This window comes from Lucilia sericata, unplaced genomic scaffold, assembly GCF_015586225.1.
Source record: "Lucilia sericata isolate MDLA Ls3-8-SP2 unplaced genomic scaffold, ASM1558622v1 Contig000824F_arrow, whole genome shotgun sequence".
In the NCBI taxonomy this organism is placed as follows: Eukaryota; Metazoa; Arthropoda; class Insecta; order Diptera; family Calliphoridae; genus Lucilia; species Lucilia sericata.
Window position 1 is genome coordinate 70,031 of NW_023994816.1, and position 19,035 is coordinate 89,065.

The 19,035-nt window shown below is 30.6% G+C and overlaps 5 protein-coding genes across 5 annotated transcripts; 2 read left to right on the top strand and 3 right to left on the bottom strand.

Moving 5' to 3' along the window:
• The first annotated feature begins 490 nt into the window (after positions 1-490).
• LOC119608352 (antigen 5 like allergen Cul n 1-like) lies at positions 491-1,553 on the top strand. The gene is made up of 3 exons (XM_037962747.1): positions 491-678; positions 740-1,134; positions 1,197-1,553. Exons 1-3 carry the CDS (start codon positions 556-558, stop codon positions 1,450-1,452), a joined length of 774 nt encoding a protein of 257 aa, XP_037818675.1. The 5' UTR covers positions 491-555; the 3' UTR covers positions 1,453-1,553.
• Positions 1,554-3,984: 2,431 nt separating this feature from the next.
• LOC119608356 (antigen 5 like allergen Cul n 1-like) lies at positions 3,985-5,021 on the bottom strand. The gene is made up of 3 exons (XM_037962750.1): positions 4,878-5,021; positions 4,423-4,814; positions 3,985-4,360 (listed from the first exon to the last, which is right to left on the bottom strand). The coding sequence occupies exons 1-3, from the start codon at positions 4,995-4,997 to the stop codon at positions 4,102-4,104; spliced, it is 771 nt and encodes a 256-aa protein (XP_037818678.1). The 5' UTR covers positions 4,998-5,021; the 3' UTR covers positions 3,985-4,101.
• Positions 5,022-7,221: 2,200 nt separating this feature from the next.
• Positions 7,222-8,279, top strand: LOC119608351 (antigen 5 like allergen Cul n 1-like). The gene is made up of 3 exons (XM_037962746.1): positions 7,222-7,411; positions 7,474-7,865; positions 7,931-8,279. Exons 1-3 carry the CDS (start codon positions 7,286-7,288, stop codon positions 8,184-8,186), a joined length of 774 nt encoding a protein of 257 aa, XP_037818674.1. The 5' UTR covers positions 7,222-7,285; the 3' UTR covers positions 8,187-8,279.
• Positions 8,280-9,980: 1,701 nt separating this feature from the next.
• Positions 9,981-10,873, bottom strand: LOC119608368 (antigen 5 like allergen Cul n 1-like). Its single transcript, XM_037962762.1, has 3 exons — positions 10,748-10,873; positions 10,305-10,696; positions 9,981-10,245 (listed from the first exon to the last, which is right to left on the bottom strand). The coding sequence occupies exons 1-3, from the start codon at positions 10,871-10,873 to the stop codon at positions 9,996-9,998; spliced, it is 768 nt and encodes a 255-aa protein (XP_037818690.1). The 3' UTR covers positions 9,981-9,995.
• A 1,794-nt stretch (positions 10,874-12,667) lies between these two features.
• On the bottom strand, positions 12,668-13,650 carry LOC119608353 (antigen 5 like allergen Cul n 1-like). The gene is made up of 3 exons (XM_037962748.1): positions 13,503-13,650; positions 13,033-13,424; positions 12,668-12,974 (listed from the first exon to the last, which is right to left on the bottom strand). Exons 1-3 carry the CDS (start codon positions 13,620-13,622, stop codon positions 12,713-12,715), a joined length of 774 nt encoding a protein of 257 aa, XP_037818676.1. The 5' UTR covers positions 13,623-13,650; the 3' UTR covers positions 12,668-12,712.
• Positions 13,651-19,035: the final 5,385 nt, after the last annotated feature.

The window sequence follows — 19,035 nt, forward strand, 5'->3', positions numbered from 1 at the left end:
GAAATTTTAATAATTCAAGATAAAATGACGTACGTTAGTATATAATTATAATATTTTTTGAAAACAAAATTAAGTTTAATAAAGAAAAATATAACAAATAAATAAAAAAATAGAAATAAATAACTTTTTGCGTTTTAATATGATCTAATATTGCAAGAAGGTAATTCATATTCGTAAGTAAGACGTTTAATTCAATATTATCCGATGAAATCGGTAAACAATCGCACGTGCAAATGATATTTCTTTTATTGTCAACAGCTTCAATTTTTCAAGAGATTTTAAGTAAATAAAAAAAATTGTATGTTAATTAAATATTTAGGAATAGAAATTTAAATAAAAACAAAACTATAAACACACGCCCATTATCTATTAAAAAGTAAAACACTTGTATCTTTTACAATGAATATACATACATACATAAGTAAGTATATATATTAAAAGATAGTACATACTAAAAAATGCAAACAAACTTTATCATATAAAAGTTAAAGCTGCTGGGAAAATTATTATCAGTTTGACTAAAATAAATCAGACCAAAATAACTTACTTTAAACGATGAATAATTTCTTGGCATTTTTCTATTTCGCGGCCATTATTGTAGTGGCATCTGCTACCGATTATTGTTCCAGCACAATTTGTAGCAAGGGTGTTAAACATATTGCTTGTGACAATAATGGAGTACGATTCCTTAATAACAATTAAAATAATAAATATTAATAAGGAATTAAAAATTTTTCAGCAATTTGATGCCTCCTGTTCCAACGATGCTAAAATGGTAACAATAACCGATTCATTAAAGAAACTATTAGTTGATGCTCACAATGCTAAACGTAACTTTATTGCTGGTGGAGGTGATTCCAAGCATAGTCCCGCCTGTCGCATGGCCACCATGCAATGGGATGATGAATTGGCTGCCGTTGCCGCATTCAATGTTAAACAATGTAAAATGGCTCATGATAAATGTCGCAACACAGATGCCTTCAAATATTCCGGTCAAAATCTTGCCTGGATGGGTTACTATGGTGTTCCCAGTGATGCTCAAAAACTAAATCAAGCCGTTGATATGTGGTACTCTGAAGTTAAGGACAGCAAACAATCGTATATTGATTCTTATCCTAATGGTTATTCCGGACCGTAAGTTTTAAAAATCATAGTTGATTATATTAATAATTTTTAATTGAATTTTATTTTTCTAGTGCTATAGGTCATTTTACTGTCATGATGGCTGATCGTAATATACGTGTTGGTTGTGCCGCCTCTACTTACTCTCCTGCTGGTCAGCCCTATAAGGCTTACTTGGTCGCCTGTAATTATGCCACTACTAATATGATAAATTTCCCCATATATGCTAGCTGCAAGAAAGCTGGGCAATCTTGCACCACTGGCAGCAATCCCAACTATCCGAATTTATGTTCCCTTTCCGAACAGTATACTGTCAACAAATGGTTCTAAATTTGAGTCATTATAAAAATAACTAGTTTATGAAATGTCTGGAAAATTATGTATGTCAAAGGTGTAGTACAGAAGTTAATAAAGGAAGGGAGGCAAACTGCGAACTGGGAAGAAGGAAGCGAAGACCGGAAACCGAAGCCGAAGGAGACGGAGGGAGAGCGAGGGAAAAACAAAGGAGCGGGGAAGGAGCAAGAGCCACAAGGCAGGGAAACGAACGAACGAACGAACGAACGAACGAAACGAACGAACGAAACGAACGAACGAACGAACGAACGAACGAACGAACGAACGAACGAAAGAACAGAAACGAACGAACGAACGAACGAACGAAGAACGAACGAACGAAACGAACGAACGAAGAACGAACGAACGAACGAAAGAAGAACGAACGAACGAACGAACGAACGAACGAACGAACGAACGAACGAACGAACGAACGAACGAACAACGAACGAACGAACGAACGAACGAACGAACGACAACGAAACGAACGAACGAACGAAAACGAACGAACGAAAACGAACGAACAACGAACGAACGAACGAACGAACGAACGAAACGAACGAAAAGAACGAACGAACGAACGAACGAACGACGACGAACGAACGAACGAACGAACGAACGAACGAACGAACGAACGAAACGAACGAACGAACGAACGAACGAACGAACGAACGAACGAACGACGAACGAAAAACGAACGAACGAACGAACGAACGAACGAACGAACGACGAACGACGACGAACGAAGAACGAACGAACGAACGAACGAACGAACGAACGAACGAAACGAACGAACGAACAAATAACGAAAAGAACGAACAACGAAAAACGAACGAACGAACTAACGAACGAACGAACGAACGAACGAAACGAACGAACGAACGAACGAACGAACGAACGAAGAACGAACGAACGAACGAACGAACTAACGAACGAACGAACGAACGAACGAACGAACGAACGAACTAACGAACGAACGAACTAACGACGAACGAAAAACGAACGAACGAACGAACGAACGACTAACGAAAACGAACGAACTAACTAACGAAAGAACGAAAAAACTAACTAAAAAAAAACAACTAACTGATTTTAAATAGGAAACTCGAAAGCATGTTTAACAGAATTTTGAAAGATATGGATCTCAGAGATATGTGGGCTCTTCAGAAAACTGATTTCAACAGACACATAGATGGGCATGGCTAACTAACTAACTAACCAACCAACCAACCAACCAACCAACTAACTAACTAACTAACTAACTAACTAACGACTAACTAACTAACTAACTACCTAACTAACGAACTAACGAACTAACTAACTAACTAACTAACGAACTACTAACTAACTAACTAACTAACTAACAACTAACTAACTAACTAACTAACTAACTAACTAACTAACTAACTAACTAACTAACTAACTAACTAACTAACTACCTAACTAACTAACTAACCAACTAACTAACTAACTAACCAACAAACTAACTAACTAACGAACTAAACTGATTTTAATAGGAAACTTCTCGAAAGCATGTTTAACAGAATTTTTGAAGATATGGATCTCAGAGATATGTGGGCTCTTCAGAAAACTGATTTCAACAGACACATAGATGGGCATGGCTTAATCATCTCCGCTATCTATAAGGATCCAAACTTTAACAAACAAACGAAGTATAATGAAAAAATATTTTTTTTCTTTGGGACTTCTTTTAAATTCCTTGAACGCCAGCTTGATTTGCCAATTTGCTATAACTTCGTGTAAAAAAATCGATGTCCTACGAGTTTGATGAAATTTGCACCAAGGTTAGTACTATTTTTTTTAATTTTCAGCTCTATCGGTCAAGAACTTAGAGGGGGTCAAAATAGGACATTTTGCTCATACAGGGTTTTAATCAAATGAGTGTAAATTTTCACCGAGCAAAAATTGTCCAAAGGAGTTCAAATAACAAAATGGGCCTTTTTGGCTCAAAAGAAAGCTTATATAATTTCCTTTAACGGCTTTTTAGTCTCATAATGGGATGCTAGTGGGATATCTTTTAAAAAAATAATTTTTTAACTTAAGAATAAGATTTTTTTTAACTATTTGGCACTTCATTTTCCCCTACTTTTTCAAAATGGACGTTTTTGTTGTATATTTTTTACTCAAAAGAAAGCTTAGACCATTTCCTTTAAGTGCTTTATGGTCACGTAGTGGAATCTATATCTATAAAAAAAATATTTTTTAACTTAAGAATATGATTTTTTTAACTATTTGGCACTTTATTTTTATTTTTTCAAAATGAACGTTTTTGTTGTATTTTCTTACTCAAAATGAAGCTTAGACCATTTCCTTTAAGTGCTTTATGGTCACTTAGTGGGATGCGAGTGGGATATCTATAAAAATTATTTGAACTCAAAAAGCAAACGACCTCTAATTACTAAGTAATGTATGAAATAACTACATTACTTAGTTTAATCATTACCAAAATTTGAAAAACAATTGGAATTTCATCTAGTTTAAGTAGATGTCAAATAATAATACAAAAACTTCAATTTTGACCCTTTTTATATTAATGACGATCTTCTTTAAAATATAGGACAAAATGCTGTGACGTTATTTTTTTAAATAACTCTAATAAAGAACAAACTTCAACTTTAGACAAATTTAATTATAACCATAATTAGCATCAAAATGTTCATTGATGGAACACAAGTTAGGATAAGTTGGATTATTGCCAGTTGAGCACTTTTTAGCTGCTCTATCACATTTTACATAAATAGGGAAATTTCGCAGATTACCGGAAGCATAGTTGCAAGCTACCAAGAAAGCTTTATAACGACTTCCAGAAATAGAAAATGTCGCAGCCGAACAGCCTACATGTGTGTTACGATCAGTCATCATAGCAGTGAAATGACCAATTGAACTGAAATATTTAAGAAAAATTTTAAATATATATTCATATATAAAATTCCTTATACAACTTACTACAATTGGTCAATGGGGAATGAATCAATATATTCTTGTTTAGAATTAGCCACTTCAGCGTACCACAACTCAATAGATTTATTAAATCCTGCTACGTTATTAACAGGTTCCAAATAATGGATCCAGGCTAGATTTTGTCCAGCAAAATGAAAGTGTTCAGTATTGCGACAGGAGTCATGTTTCATGGCACATTGTTTCACATTTAAACTGGCGAAGTAAGCTAATTCATCATCCCATTGCATAGTGGCCATGCGACAAGCGGGTTTGTGATTAATATCATCACCTCCAGCAATGAAATTACGTTTCGCATTGTGACCATCAACGACCAATTGTTTCAAAGAATCAGTCATGATTACCATGGCAGCATCGGAGGGGCAATTAGAAGCGAATTGCTATAAAATCCTAATATTGATATATTCGACTATTTATTAATATATTTTAAAATAAAAGCTTACTCCAGTGTGTCCACAGGCTAGATGTGGACGTTTGTAGCAAAGTTTTTTTGAACAGTAATCGTTAGCCGATGTTGCAACAAGAATAGCTGCAAGTGCAAAAACTATTAGGATCTGTCTCATGTTTAGTGGCGTTGGAAATTGAAATTTACTACAATAAAATTACAAAAACACTTTATTTTTATACTAGGTCTTGATTTCTGAGCTGTGGGCTAATATTTTAACAGCTGAAAAGAGGTCTATAATTTTAATTAGTCTTATTTTTTGAAGATATTGTTATCTAAGATAATTTGACGCAAACTAGGATAAATATCAATATGTCAATTTAATTAAAACTTTATTAATTATTAATTTATAGAATTTACATCAGCTGATAAAGTCTGTTCTAAAACTTTCACTCTTAATATTATCCATAATCATCCCCCAGTTTAAACTTTGCCCACAGATCTTATATACTACACTAGCATACCCTGGGTGCTTCGCTACCCTAACTTAAAAACAACAAAATTTTGTTTACTTTTATAGAAAATTAAAATTGATTAAACATTTTTTTAATGTTTCAGTTTTATACGTTCCATATCACGTGATTAAATTTGCATTCAGTAAGAAGCTTGTATTTTAAGTTTCATTCATTTAGCTTCCACATTATAGAAAATTTCGAAAGTACTATTTGAAAAAAAAAGTACTATAAAATACCACTAATAGATTATCATTTAATCAAAAATTGTATGTTTCTGTGTTCAATATTATAGACAATTCAAAAACTATAATTTGATGAATGAAAAAGTACCAAAAGTCCCTTTCAGTAGATTCTCATTCACTAAGGTCCCTACTTTTTAAATTTTATTTTCAATATCTATGTTCAATATCGTAAAAATAAAAAAAAAGTACAAAAATCTCTCTCAATAAATTCTCATTTAATAAGGACCGTGTGTTCCGGCTAACCATTATAAAGAATCTAAAAGGTACCATTTGAAGAATAGAAAAGTACTAAATAGTTCCCACTTACAGAATATTATTCAGTCAAGACCATGTATGTTAAAATTAATGTTCTAAGTTTGAATATTTTAGAAAATTTAAAAAGTACCATTTATGAGATAAAAAGTACTAAAAAGTTCTCTCTAAAAGAAATTATTTTCAATGAAGACCGTGTATGTTTAATAATCATGTGTTTTGAATTCATATTAAAGAACATATAAAGAGTACCATTTGAAGAAAGAAAAAGTACCAAAAGTGGAATAAATTTTACCTAAGTGGAAAGTACTAATAAAGAATACAATTTTTCCCCTTTTCGCTTAGAAATATACTTTTTCGAGAATTAAGTTTACAAAATGATCCATATTTAAATCTATATATCACAGATAAAACTCATACGATTCAAATCTGCACTCATTTGTTCCAGAAAAATAGTGCTTTCAAAAGGTACTAAACAATTTACTCGAATTTGGTCCTATATAGGCCTTAGTACTCGAATTCCAAAATAATATACCAACAACCTATTTTTTGTGAGTAAAAAACTTATTTTTCAAATTTTATAAAAATTGGCTCGCTCAATTAGTTTGAATTAAATTAAATTTCCAGTTTTTCCAATTTTTGATACTTTTTTCGCCAGTGAAATAGCAAAAATTTTATTACAATAAATATTACAGAGTTAGTCCGTAATTTAATAGGAATAATTCAATAAATCGAAAAAGTTTTCTTAATGTGCTAAAAAAAAAGTACCATAAATACAAGTTTCTCCCTTTTACACCCAAAAAGGACTAAATTTTAAAAAAGTACGAAACAGGTGTCTCATAATTTTGGGAGATGTATCCAAAATATTTATAAAAATTTTATTATGTTAATTAGTTCAAAAGTTATAAAGGGCCAAAAAAGGTACCAAAATCACCTTTGTTACACATGTTTACCTCTTAAAAGTACGAATTTCAAAAAAGTACCAGACACCCATCTGCTTATTTTAAGAGTAGATACAGGTGAATTTAAAATTTTTCTTGTATCACTAATATTGTGTAAGATAATTAAGAAAACCTGTTTTACCCGTTTTCCCCTTTTTACCCGTAAATGTACAAATATCCAAAAATTTCTCCTTAGTGAATCTACATAACTAAAAACACATCTACTGTCAAAATTTCATGATTCTAGGTTCAGCCGTTTGGGCTGTGCGATAATGAATCAGTCACTCAGTAACGCTAATCTTTTATATATATAGATTAAAATGTTTTGTAACTTAAGACAATATTTGAGATTAATTAAAATGATAATGACATTAATGATCATTAACTAGAAAAACAGTTGCATATCTAACAAAAACAAAAATTTGCAAACTACTTTACTATAAAATGTGCAATTGATCTTGAAATAATCATCAGTTTGACTTAAATAAATCAAACTGTAATAACTAACTTAAAACCATGAATAGTTTTATCATATTTTTCTATTTTGTGGCCATTATCATAGCTCTGGTATCTGGCACCGACTACTGTTCCAGCACACTTTGCGGTAAAGGTGATAAACATATTGCCTGTGACAATGATGGAGTAAGTTCTCATAATATTAATAATTTGATTAAAATATTTTCAATAATTCATTTAACTTAAAGAAATTTGCTGATTCCTGCTCTGATGCTAAAATGGTAACGCTCACCGATTCATTAAAACAAGTATTAGTTGATGCCCACAATGCTAAACGTAACTTTATTGCCGGTGGCGGTGATCCCAATCACGATCCTGCTTGTCGCATGGCCACCATGCAATGGGATGATGAATTGGCTGCCATAGCTGCATACAATGTTAAACAGTGTAAAATGCAACATGATAAATGTCGCAATACTGATGCCTTCAAATATTCTGGTCAAAATCTTGTCTGGGTTAGCTATTACGATTATCCCAATGATGCTGAGAGATTAAAACTATACGTTGATATCTGGTTTTCAGAAGTAAAGAACAGTAATCGTACAATCATGGCGTCGTATCCTATAGGTTATAAGGGACCGTAAGTCTTTAAAAATTATTGTAATCTTTTGCAAACTTTCTTAACGATTTGTATTGAAAATCTAGTATGATTGGTCACTTTACTGTTATGATGGCTGATCGTAATATTCGTCTGGGTTGTGCTGCTTCTACTTATGCTGTAACTGGTGTGTCTTATAAGGTTTACTTACTTGCCTGTAACTATGCTACCACCAATGTTTTGGGATTCCCTATCTATGTTAGTAGCAAGAAACCTGGTGAATGTTGCGCTACTGGTCACAATCCCAAATATCCCAATTTATGTTCCGTTTCAGAGGAGTATTCCGTTAATAAATTTTACTAGTAAATACAAGATAATTATATGTATATATATATACTGAAATGGATTTTACAAAATTTGTAAATTCCAAAAAATAAATAATATTCTGCAATAATATTTATAGAATTTATTGGAAACTTTCCATGAAATTCTCAAGACCCTATAGTATGGAATATAAAATGGCTATAGAATGACAACGAAAGTCTCCACTACAGATTTACAGATTAACTGTAGTCTGCATCAAAAAATAACTAAAGTCTGGACTATAGACTGACTAGAGTCTGGACTATAGATTAACTATAGTCTGGACTATAGATTACTGTAGTCTGGACAATAGATTAACTATAGACTGGACTACAGATTAACTACAAATTAACTATAGTACGGACTATAGATTAACTATAGTCTGGACTGTAGACTAAATAACTATAGTCTGGGCAATAGACTAACTGTAGTCTGGACTATAGACTAACTGTAGTCTGGACTATAGACTAACTACAGTCTGGACTATAGACTAACTATAGTTTGGACTAAAGACTAACTATAGTCTGGACTATATACTAACTAGAGTAAGGACTATAGACTAATTATAGTAAGTACTATAGACTAACTATAGTCTGGACTATATACTAACTATAGTCTTGACTATAGACTAACTATAGTAAGGGCTATAGACTAACTATAGTCTGGACTATAGACTAACTATAGTAAGGGCTATAGACTAACTATAGTCTGGACTATATATTAACTATAGTCTGGACTATACACTAACTATAGTCTGGACTATAGACTAAATATAATTTGGACTATAGCCTAACTATAGTCTGGACTCTAGACTTACTATAGTCTGGACTATAGACTAACTATAGTGCGGACTAAAGACTAACTATAGTCTGGACTATAGATTAACTACAGTCTGGACTATAGACTAACTATAGTTTGGACTAAAGACTAATTATAGTAAGTACTATAGACTAACTATAGTCTGGACTATATACTAACTATAGTAAGGGCTATAGACTAACTATAGTAAGGGCTATAGACTAACTATAGTCTGGACTATATATTAACTATAGTCTGGACTATACACTAACTATTGTCTGGACTATAGACTAAATATAATTTGGACTATAGCGTAACTATAGTCTGGTCTCTAGACTTACTATAGTCTGAACTATAGACTAACTATAGTGTGGACTATAGACTAACTATAGTCTGGACTATAGACTAACTATAGTCAGGACTATAGACTAACTATAGTCAGGACTACAGACTAACTATAGTCTGGACTATAGACTAACTATAATCTGGACTATAGACTAACTATAGTCTGGACTAAAGACTAACTATAGTCTGGACTATATACTAACTATAGTCTGGACTATAGACTAACTATAGTCTGGACTATAGACTAACTATAGTGTGGACTATAGACTAACTATAGTCTGGACTATAGACAAACTATAGTCTGGACTATAGACTAACTATAGTCTGGACTATATACTAACTATAGTCTGAACTATAGGCCAACTATAGTCTGAACTATAGACTAACTATAGTGTGGACTATAGACTAACTGTAGTTTCCCTCTTAATGTTTAAAATTAAAAATTCCCTCAAAAATTTCAAATATAGAAAATTTAGCAAAAATTTTCTCAAATTAGAAAAAGGGAACATTTTTTAACACAAAATATGCAATTTATTTAAAAAATATATATAACACAATTAAAAGAAATCTTTAAAATTACAGGCAACAATAGATTAAAAACGTAATAACAATTCTTTAAATGTCCAATAAAGGAAACATAACAAATAAATTCAAAAAAATTTCGATCTACTGAAACTTATTGACATCATAAGATTCCGAAGTGGAACATAAATTTTCATATGATGAATTAGTGCCAGATTCACAATCATCAGCTGCCTTATCGCAACTTTCATAAATGGAAAAACCAACCATATTAGTAGAAGCATAGTTACAGGCCAACAAATAGTTCTTATGAGAGTCCTTAGAATAAGTAGCAGCAGCACAACCTACACGAATGTTACGATCAACCATCATAACGGTAAAATGACCAATATCACTAAAACAAAATAAAATATTTAAAAACCCACTTAATATGTAAATTATCCGCCAACTTACGGTCCAGAATAATCACTAGGATATTCATCAAGAATCGACTGATCAACATCCTTCTTTTCCTCAAACCACAAATCAATTGATTTCGTTATTTGTTCAGTATCATTTTTACTATCCGAAAAGCCTATGGAACCAAGATTTTGTCCAGAATATTTGAAATCTTCAGTATTGTGACAATCATCATGATTCATTTTACACTGCATAACATTATATTCAGCTAACTTGGCCAATTCATCATCCCATTCAATGGTGGCCATGCGACAGGCAGGTTTAAAATCATCATCACCACCAGCTATAGTATTACGTTTTTTATTATGCTCATCGACAATAAGTTCTTTCAGAGAACTAGTCATCTCAACCATTTCAGCATCATCCGGGCAAGAGGAAGAAAATTCCTAAACAAACCATTAGAAAATCTTTACCTAGAAATAATAACAAAAACTTACTCCATCATGATCACAAGCAATATGAGCTCCCTCTTTTCCATCACAAATAGAGTCCGAGCAATAATCCGTAGCCTTGGCTAAGTCGAATAAAACCGCAATACAACAAATTGCTAGGAATTTATTCATTTTTTAGATTTTTAATTAAGAAAACTTGTTTAAGTTTGAATATGTAAAATTTAACTGATATAGTTTAACAAAAATACGCAAGTATATATAGTAAAATATAATTATGTTTTAATTTTTACAATTTGTAATTAAATAAATATTATGTATTTTCTTAATAAATTTAAAAATATTCCATATATTTTCATTTCTGTTGTTGTTATTCAGTATTTCTCAAAAATTATTTAACAGATGTTTTTGAAACACCATCAACGCCATTGCTTTCAACTAGATTCATTACTGGAAAACTTTTTTAAAAAGTTTATGTACAATTGTAAAAAAATATTTACAAGCTTTTATGCTTAAAACAAAATCGGAACTTATTTATTAATAATATTTCCTACTTAATACTCCAGCAAAAGAAGAACTTCCAAAGAAGGGAAAAAGAAGTATAATTCACTTCTGAAGAAGTGATGAACAAAATCGGAAATTATTTATTAATCAAAATATTAATAAAAATATTTACAAGCTTTTATGCTTAAAACAAAATCGGAAATTATTTATTAATAATACTTAATACTCCAGCAAAAAAAGAACTTCCAAAGAAGCGAAAAAGAAGTATAGTTCACTTCTGAAGAAGTGATGAACAAAATCGAAAATTATTTAATACTTAATACTTAATACTTAACACTTAATACTTAATACTTAATACTTAATACTTAATACTTAATACTTAATACTTAATACTTAATACTTAATACTTAATACTTAATACTTAATACTTAATACTTAATACTTAATACTTAATACTTAATACTTAATACTTAATACTTAATACTAATACTTAATACTTAATACTTAATACTTAATACTTAATACTTAATACTTAATACTTAATACTTAATACTTAATACTTAATACTTAATACTTAATACTTAATACTTAATACTTAATACTTAATACTTAATACTTAATACTTAATACTTAATACTTAATACTTAATACTTAATACTTAATACTTAATACTTAATACTTAATACTTAATACTTAATACTTAATACTTAATACTTAATACTTAATACTTAATACTTAATACTTAATACTTAATACTTAATACTTAATACTTAATACTTAATACTTAATACTTAATACTTAATACTTAATACTTAATACTTAATACTTAATACTTAATACTTAATACTTAATACTTAATACTTAATACTTAATACTTAATACTTAATACTTAATACTTAATACTTAATACTTAATACTTAATACTTAATACTTAATACTTAATATTTAATACTTAATACTTAATACATTAGCATATTTTGGTTTTCATGATGATTCGAATTGTTATAAAACTTATTTACATTGAATTTTATCTAAATACTAAATTTTATCTAAATGGCCTATTATAGTCTTAACTATAGCATCGCCTAAAGTGTGTGCTATAGTCTTGACTATATTTTTCTCTTTATACTGGCCTAGAGTCTTGACAATATGCTTGACTATAAACTGGCCTATAATCTTGACTATAGTCTTGACTATAATTTGGTCTATAGTCTGGATTATAGTATTGACTATAGTCTGCCGTATAGTCGACTATAGTCTGGCCTATAGTCTTGACGACTTCAGTCAGTTATGAACGGTATTCCAACATTATTTTAGCGAATAGTAATAGGGGACTGTATATCAAATTTGAGTTTAAAATAGCGATCAGTAGTTTGATTGCAGATGGACATGCGTCAGTCGACTTAGAAAATGGTTCTAATGTTATTTTTTAATTTGTTTCAAAAAGAAAAATAAAAACAAATGACATTTTACAAACAACTTTAATTAAAAAAATAATTTTACACAAAATTAATTATAACCATAATTAGCATCAAAATGTTCATTGACGGAACACAAGTTAGGATAAGATGGATTATTGCCAGTTGAACATTCTTTAGCAGGTCTATCACATTTAACATATATAGGGACATTTGGCAGATTACCAGAAGCATAGTTGCAAGCCACCAAGAATGTTTTGAAAATACTTTCAGAAGAAGTATAATATGTGGTGGCTGCGCATCCCACACGTATGTTACGATCAGTCATCATAGCAGTGAAGTGGCCAATTGAACTGAAATATTTAAGAGAATTACAATCTGACAAGATATAAAATATCTTATTCTACTTACTATAATTGTTCCACTGGGAATGAATCGATATATTCTTGTTTAGAATTAGCCACTTCAGAGTACCATAATTCAATGGCTTCGTTAAATCTTGCCTCGTTATCAATGGGACCACGGAAAGGGATCCAGGCAATATTTTGTCCTGCAAATCGGAATTGGTCAGTGTTGCGACAGGTGTCATGTTTCATATCACATTGTTTCACATTCAAACTGGCCAAATAAGCTAATTCATCATCCCATTGCATGGTGGCCATGCGACAAGCTGGTTTGTGATTAACATCACCACCACCAGCAATGAAATTACGTTTCGCATTGTGACCATCAACAATCAATTGTTTCAAAGAATCTGTCATGGGAACCATGGCAACATCGTGGGGGCAATTAGAAGAAAATTGCTATAAAATTCAAATATTGATACATATATGCAGAATGTATAAGACAATTTATTTATAATTTTTAAAATGTAATCTTACTCCATTATGTCCACAGGCTATATGTGGACCTATTATGCAAAGTGTACTGGAGCAATAATCGGTAGCCGATATAGCGGCAATAACAGCTGCAAGACTAATAACTATTAGAAATTTCCTCATGTTTTGTAGTTTTCAAACAAAGACAACTGATATCAAATTTTTAAAAACACTTTCTTTTTATATGTTTTGATTTTTACTACTAATTGATACTAAAATTGTACATATACATACATATGTATGTATGCAATATTTCCATAATTTATAATATTTGATAAAAAATGTTATTTAAAAAATAGCACATAAATATTGTTTAGTTTATTTTTGCTATATTTTTTTAAATTATTTGTTTCTAATGATATCAATTTATTATATTTTGATAATGAATAAACAAAAAGACCTACCAAAATACATAGACTATATTTTATAACTTTGTAACATAAAATTTTGTTATTCTTTTTTAATTGAGATCATGTATTAAATTCAATTAAGTCATGTATTGTAATCTAAATTAAACCTTATTATTGGTGTTAGATATCTTTTAGTAAACTAGTAACAAATTTAATGGAATTATATCAATTTTACAATACCCGTTTCAATTTATCTTTTCATATAAAATGTCTTTTCTTATAGACAATTTTCGATTTTTTTATAGAAAATATTACTCTTTTTAAGTAATTTTTCTTTTTTTACAGAAATCTTAAAAAAATTCACTTATGAAATTTAAAAAAAAAAATTCTATTTTTAGAAATCGAGCCCTTTTTGCAAAATGGACGTAAGCGACTTGATTTTCGATTTTCGTTTTTTTATAGAAATCGATAATTTAGGTCCATTAGCATCATCTCTAAAAATTTCGTAGCTATAGACCCAATGGTTTCAACTTTACAAGAAAAAGAAAAAAGACGTAAGTACACATTAATTTTCTGTTTATGAATTTTTTAACAGCAAAGTGTCGGTTACGTCTAAATTTTCTTTTAAAATATATTAAATTTATAGAAAAATTAAAGTATTAAATTTGTTTCTGAATGAAATGCCACATATCTGAGTATAATTGTAATAAATTCATGTAATTATCACTATGCCATTGCAATTTATGTGCTAAAATTTATAATTTTCTATAACTTTTTATGAATTTAGTTCATTCTAATTACTAATTACAGTGCATTTATATTATTACCATTTAACCAACTCTTATATTTGGTTGTAAATTTGTGGATTTCGGAAGGCGGACCTGTATATGGACTCTTAATGAATCAATAGTCCCAGAATTTACTTATTTATTCGATATAAGGCGAATTGTACTACCATGTATGGATAATAATGTAGACATGAGGGTGATTTTCAGAATACGGCCTTTAATGAGGGATTAGGTCAATTGTGGACCGAGGTCTATAGAATTTAAACGCGTGATTAGTTTTGAAAACAATTTTTTTTTGTAGAATTTCATCATACTTTCTTAATTTTTGAAAGATTTATTAACTGTAAACTTATTTTCTGTATGAGGGGCATAGAAAACCATCCTAAACAGCATCATTCGTTGCTATACTGATATTTTTAAGACTGCTATGGTCATAAAATCATTGTCTTACAGGGTCCATATATGCAGGCTAGGGTTAAATATTGCCTGTCATTTGTCAAACTTCCCAACATAATTTACAGGTATATATAACCGACTTCTGCAAAATTTTATAGCGATTGCTACATAAACAACATATTTATTAATGTTTCAACTATAATCCGGGAGGTACTTGTATGGGAGCTAAGTGAAATCAAGAACCGATTTTGCCCATTAATAACACAAAACAATATTTGTCATCAATAAGCATTTTTGGAGAATTTCATCACTCTAGCTCATAACGTTCGGAACCTATCCGGTTTTCAACAAAAAGACTGACATACAGACATCCCTAGATGACCTTAAAATCTTATAAGAAAATATTTATTACACTCTTAAATTTCAGATTTATACAAATTATATAAAGATATACACCAAAAAATATTTTTTTAGACAGAGAATTTAGACGTAACCGCCTCAACATTGTTTATATCATAAAAATTTGTCTCGGCAAAAAAGACGTAAGCGACAAAAAAATCGGATATAGCGTCATTATAAAATCGAAACAAACTGCATCCCATAGTTTAGATGTAATAATATTTATTAACGGAGTTTTGGAGTAATGCTATGTTCTACTTCGAAGATAATTAAAAAAAATGCTCTCCTGTAAAATTTAGTTTTTGTCGGTTACGTCTTTTGTGCGAAAAGGGCTAGAAATATTTTTTATACCCATTTATTTATTGTTTTTGTCATTCCGTTTGTAACACGTTGAAATATTCGTCTAAGACCCATAAGAGTATATATATTTTGGGTCCTTTTTAGATTCTAAGACGATCTAGCCATGTCCGTCCATCTATCTGTCCGTCTGTATGTTGAAAACACGATAGAGTCCAAATGGAGCTGGCGAGCTGAAATTTTGGATAGATACTTTTAGTTGATGCAGTTTGTTTGGTATTGGAAATGGGCAATATCGGTCCACGATTTCGACTAGCCCCCATATAAGGCCCCCTTCAGAAAATGACTTTATCGCTCATAACTGGCTAAAAGAAGCATCAATAGCAGTGAAATTCGGTACAAACATGTTTCATTGAAACTTTAATCTCTTTGTAAAATTTTATAAGGATAGGCCAATTATTGACCCTAACCCCCATATAAAGTGTCCTGCAGAAAATGACTTTAACGCTCATAACTGTCTGAAAAAAACATCTATAGCCTTGAAATTCGACAGGAATACATATTTTATAGGAAGTTAAATCTTTTTGTAAAATTTTATAAGGATCGGTAAATAATTGACCCTACCCTCCATATAAGGTCCCCTTCAGAAAATGACTTTAATGCTGATATCTGACCTTAAGAAGCATTGTAAGCAATAAAATTCGATATAAAAAAGTTTTATGGGAACTAAAACTGTTTTCTTCAATTTTATAAGGATGGGTCCATAATTGACCCTACCCCCCATATAAAGTCCCTTTCAGAAAATGAATTTAACGCTCATTACTGACTTAAAAATGCGAGTACATCGGTAAAATTCTACATAAACAAGTTTTGTGCTAGCCAAAAGCTCTATATCAAATATTAAAAGGATCGGTCCTTAATTGAGAACGTATGATCCAAAACCTCTCTACAAAATTTTATGAGGATCAGTCTGTAATTGACACTTCCCCCCTATAAGATCCCCTTCAGAAAATGACTTTAACGCTCATTACTGACTCAAAAATGCGATTACAGCAGTGAAATTATACATAAACAAGTGAAAACTATTTATCAAATTTTATGGTACCTCCTCCATATAAGGTCCCCCTCAGAAAATGACTGTAACGCTCATTACTGACTGTAAAGCTCAAATGCGACTACAGCGATGAAATTTCACATAAACAAATTTTGTATGAGCCTCTACCGTACGTCCCCTATTAAGGTCCCCATTAAATGACTTTAACGCTCATTACTGGCTCAAAAATTTGACATAAAAATATTTGTATGAAATTGACCCCATCCCCAGTATAGATATATGAAATTCAACATAAACAAGTTTTATGGGAACCGAAATTTTCCTTCCGACTTTGATGAAGATGGATCGATAAATGACCACTTCAGTAAAATTACTTTAACTCTCATTAGTTGCTTAAAATTACGATTTAGGCGAAACGAAACATTACGAAACATAATTTATGTACAAAAGTTTATAAAGATCGGTCTATAATACACCCTTATATAATATTCACATCAGAAAATAACTTTAACGCTCATCTATGGCTCAAAAGTTCTTTCAAATTACGGTAGTTTTATAGGAACTGAAATTTTTAAACTGAATTTGAAGAGAATCGGTCGATAACAGATCAAATCCGCATTATCGCTTTCCTTCAGAAAATTACTTTAAACCTCATTACTTAATTAAAGATACGAGTACAGCGATGAAATTCGGTACAAATTAACTCTACCCTTTATATAACTACTCTTACAAAAAAAAAATTCCCCTGATGTTCATATTAATATGACGACATATGATGATAAAATTTAAATGAGAAAATTGCTTTGAGAATATCAAAGTTTATTAATAAGGATGATTTGATGGTGGGTATATAAAATTCGGCATGGCCGAATCTAACACTCTTACTTATTTTTTTTTTTTTTTTTTGTAATTTAAATACCCATAATTGTTTTGTATCAATTAAATTTAAGATATCTTTTATACCTCACTGTGGTTTTAAAAGTCCAGTGAGTTTCGATCTAGATCAATCACAGGAAACCAGCATTGACAAAAATCACTTTCACTCCGCAAATAACACTATGCGACAAAAATAAATACCTGGGAAGTGATACTAGTTTTCTGAAAGGTGGATCCGAGTAGAACAAGAATATGTTTTTGAAATTTGCCAAACACCTCCAAAATCTTGAGTTATGGGTAAAAAACCGGTTTTTCGTACCTTTAGGCACTTACATATAAGTCAGTAATTTAGTTAAATCTGGACCGATTTTAAGTTTCTCCACGGATTTAGAAAGCAGAAGCTGAGGCCTTTATAATGACATACATAACGTTTAAGTAACTTGGAGAGATATGTGTGAATTTCATCAGCAAACATATTTTTTATTTAAGTTTTGCACCGTTGTTCAGGTTTGGAGATGTTTTTTGAAAGTATTTTATATAGGAACCGTACTATTTATTAATTGATTAGAAACCCATGTCTATTCATGAGAAAAACTCAACTTTGTTTTTAAAAATCCGTTAGAAATTGACAACGTTATTGATCTTTTTCTTAATACAAAATTGTTCATAAACTGATTTTCTGAAGGATGCTTTATATGGGGGATAGGGTTAAATATAGGCCGATCCTTGAAAAATTTGGTGTAATGATTTATGTTTATATTAAAGTTATTTATGCTGAATTTCATCGTGATATTAATATTAAGAGGACAAGGTTTGTATGGGGACTAAGGTCAAATACTAAAGATTACAGCAAACTCATTTATAACGATTTTTGTATTGTTTGGACCTTATTTGACCCTAGTGCCCATGCAAATCCTCCTTCACAAAATGACTTGAATTCCATAATTCTCTTAATTACATCAATATCACGATGAAATTCAGAATAAATAACTTTTATATAAATCTAAATATTTCCACCAAATTGTAGAGGATTGGCCCATATTTAGCCCTATCCCCCATATAAAGCATCTTTCGGAAAATCAGTTTTGGAAAAATTTTGTGTTAAGAAAAAGATCAATAACGTCGTCAATTTCTAACGGATTTTTAAAAACAAAATTGAGTTTTTCTCATGAATAGACATGATTTTCTAATCAATTAATAAATAGTACGGTTCCTATATAAAATACTTTCAAAAAACATCTCCAAACTTGAAAAACGGTGCAAAACTTAAATAAAAAATATGTTTGCTGATGAAATTCACACATATCTCTCCAGGTTACTTAAACGTTATATATGTCATTATAAAGGCCTCAGCTTCTGCTTTCTAAATCCGTGGA

Coding starts and splice junctions, on each gene's coding strand:
- LOC119608352 (XM_037962747.1), top strand. CDS start 556: ATGAATAATTTCTTGGCATTTTTCTATTTCGCGGCCATTATTGTAGTG. Junction 679..739: donor TTGCTTGTGACAATAATGGA/GTACGATTCCTT, acceptor AAAATTTTTCAG/CAATTTGATGCCTCCTGTTC. Junction 1,135..1,196: donor CCTAATGGTTATTCCGGACC/GTAAGTTTTAAA, acceptor TTATTTTTCTAG/TGCTATAGGTCATTTTACTG.
- LOC119608356 (XM_037962750.1), bottom strand. CDS start 4,997: ATGAGACAGATCCTAATAGTTTTTGCACTTGCAGCTATTCTTGTTGCA. Junction 4,815..4,877: donor TAGCCTGTGGACACACTGGA/GTAAGCTTTTAT, acceptor AGGATTTTATAG/CAATTCGCTTCTAATTGCCC. Junction 4,361..4,422: donor TTCCCCATTGACCAATTGTA/GTAAGTTGTATA, acceptor TAAATATTTCAG/TTCAATTGGTCATTTCACTG.
- LOC119608351 (XM_037962746.1), top strand. CDS start 7,286: ATGAATAGTTTTATCATATTTTTCTATTTTGTGGCCATTATCATAGCT. Junction 7,412..7,473: donor TTGCCTGTGACAATGATGGA/GTAAGTTCTCAT, acceptor TTTAACTTAAAG/AAATTTGCTGATTCCTGCTC. Junction 7,866..7,930: donor CCTATAGGTTATAAGGGACC/GTAAGTCTTTAA, acceptor TTGAAAATCTAG/TATGATTGGTCACTTTACTG.
- LOC119608368 (XM_037962762.1), bottom strand. CDS start 10,873: ATGAATAAATTCCTAGCAATTTGTTGTATTGCGGTTTTATTCGACTTA. Junction 10,697..10,747: donor TTGCTTGTGATCATGATGGA/GTAAGTTTTTGT, acceptor TGGTTTGTTTAG/GAATTTTCTTCCTCTTGCCC. Junction 10,246..10,304: donor CCTAGTGATTATTCTGGACC/GTAAGTTGGCGG, acceptor ATTTTGTTTTAG/TGATATTGGTCATTTTACCG.
- LOC119608353 (XM_037962748.1), bottom strand. CDS start 13,622: ATGAGGAAATTTCTAATAGTTATTAGTCTTGCAGCTGTTATTGCCGCT. Junction 13,425..13,502: donor TAGCCTGTGGACATAATGGA/GTAAGATTACAT, acceptor TGAATTTTATAG/CAATTTTCTTCTAATTGCCC. Junction 12,975..13,032: donor TTCCCAGTGGAACAATTATA/GTAAGTAGAATA, acceptor TAAATATTTCAG/TTCAATTGGCCACTTCACTG.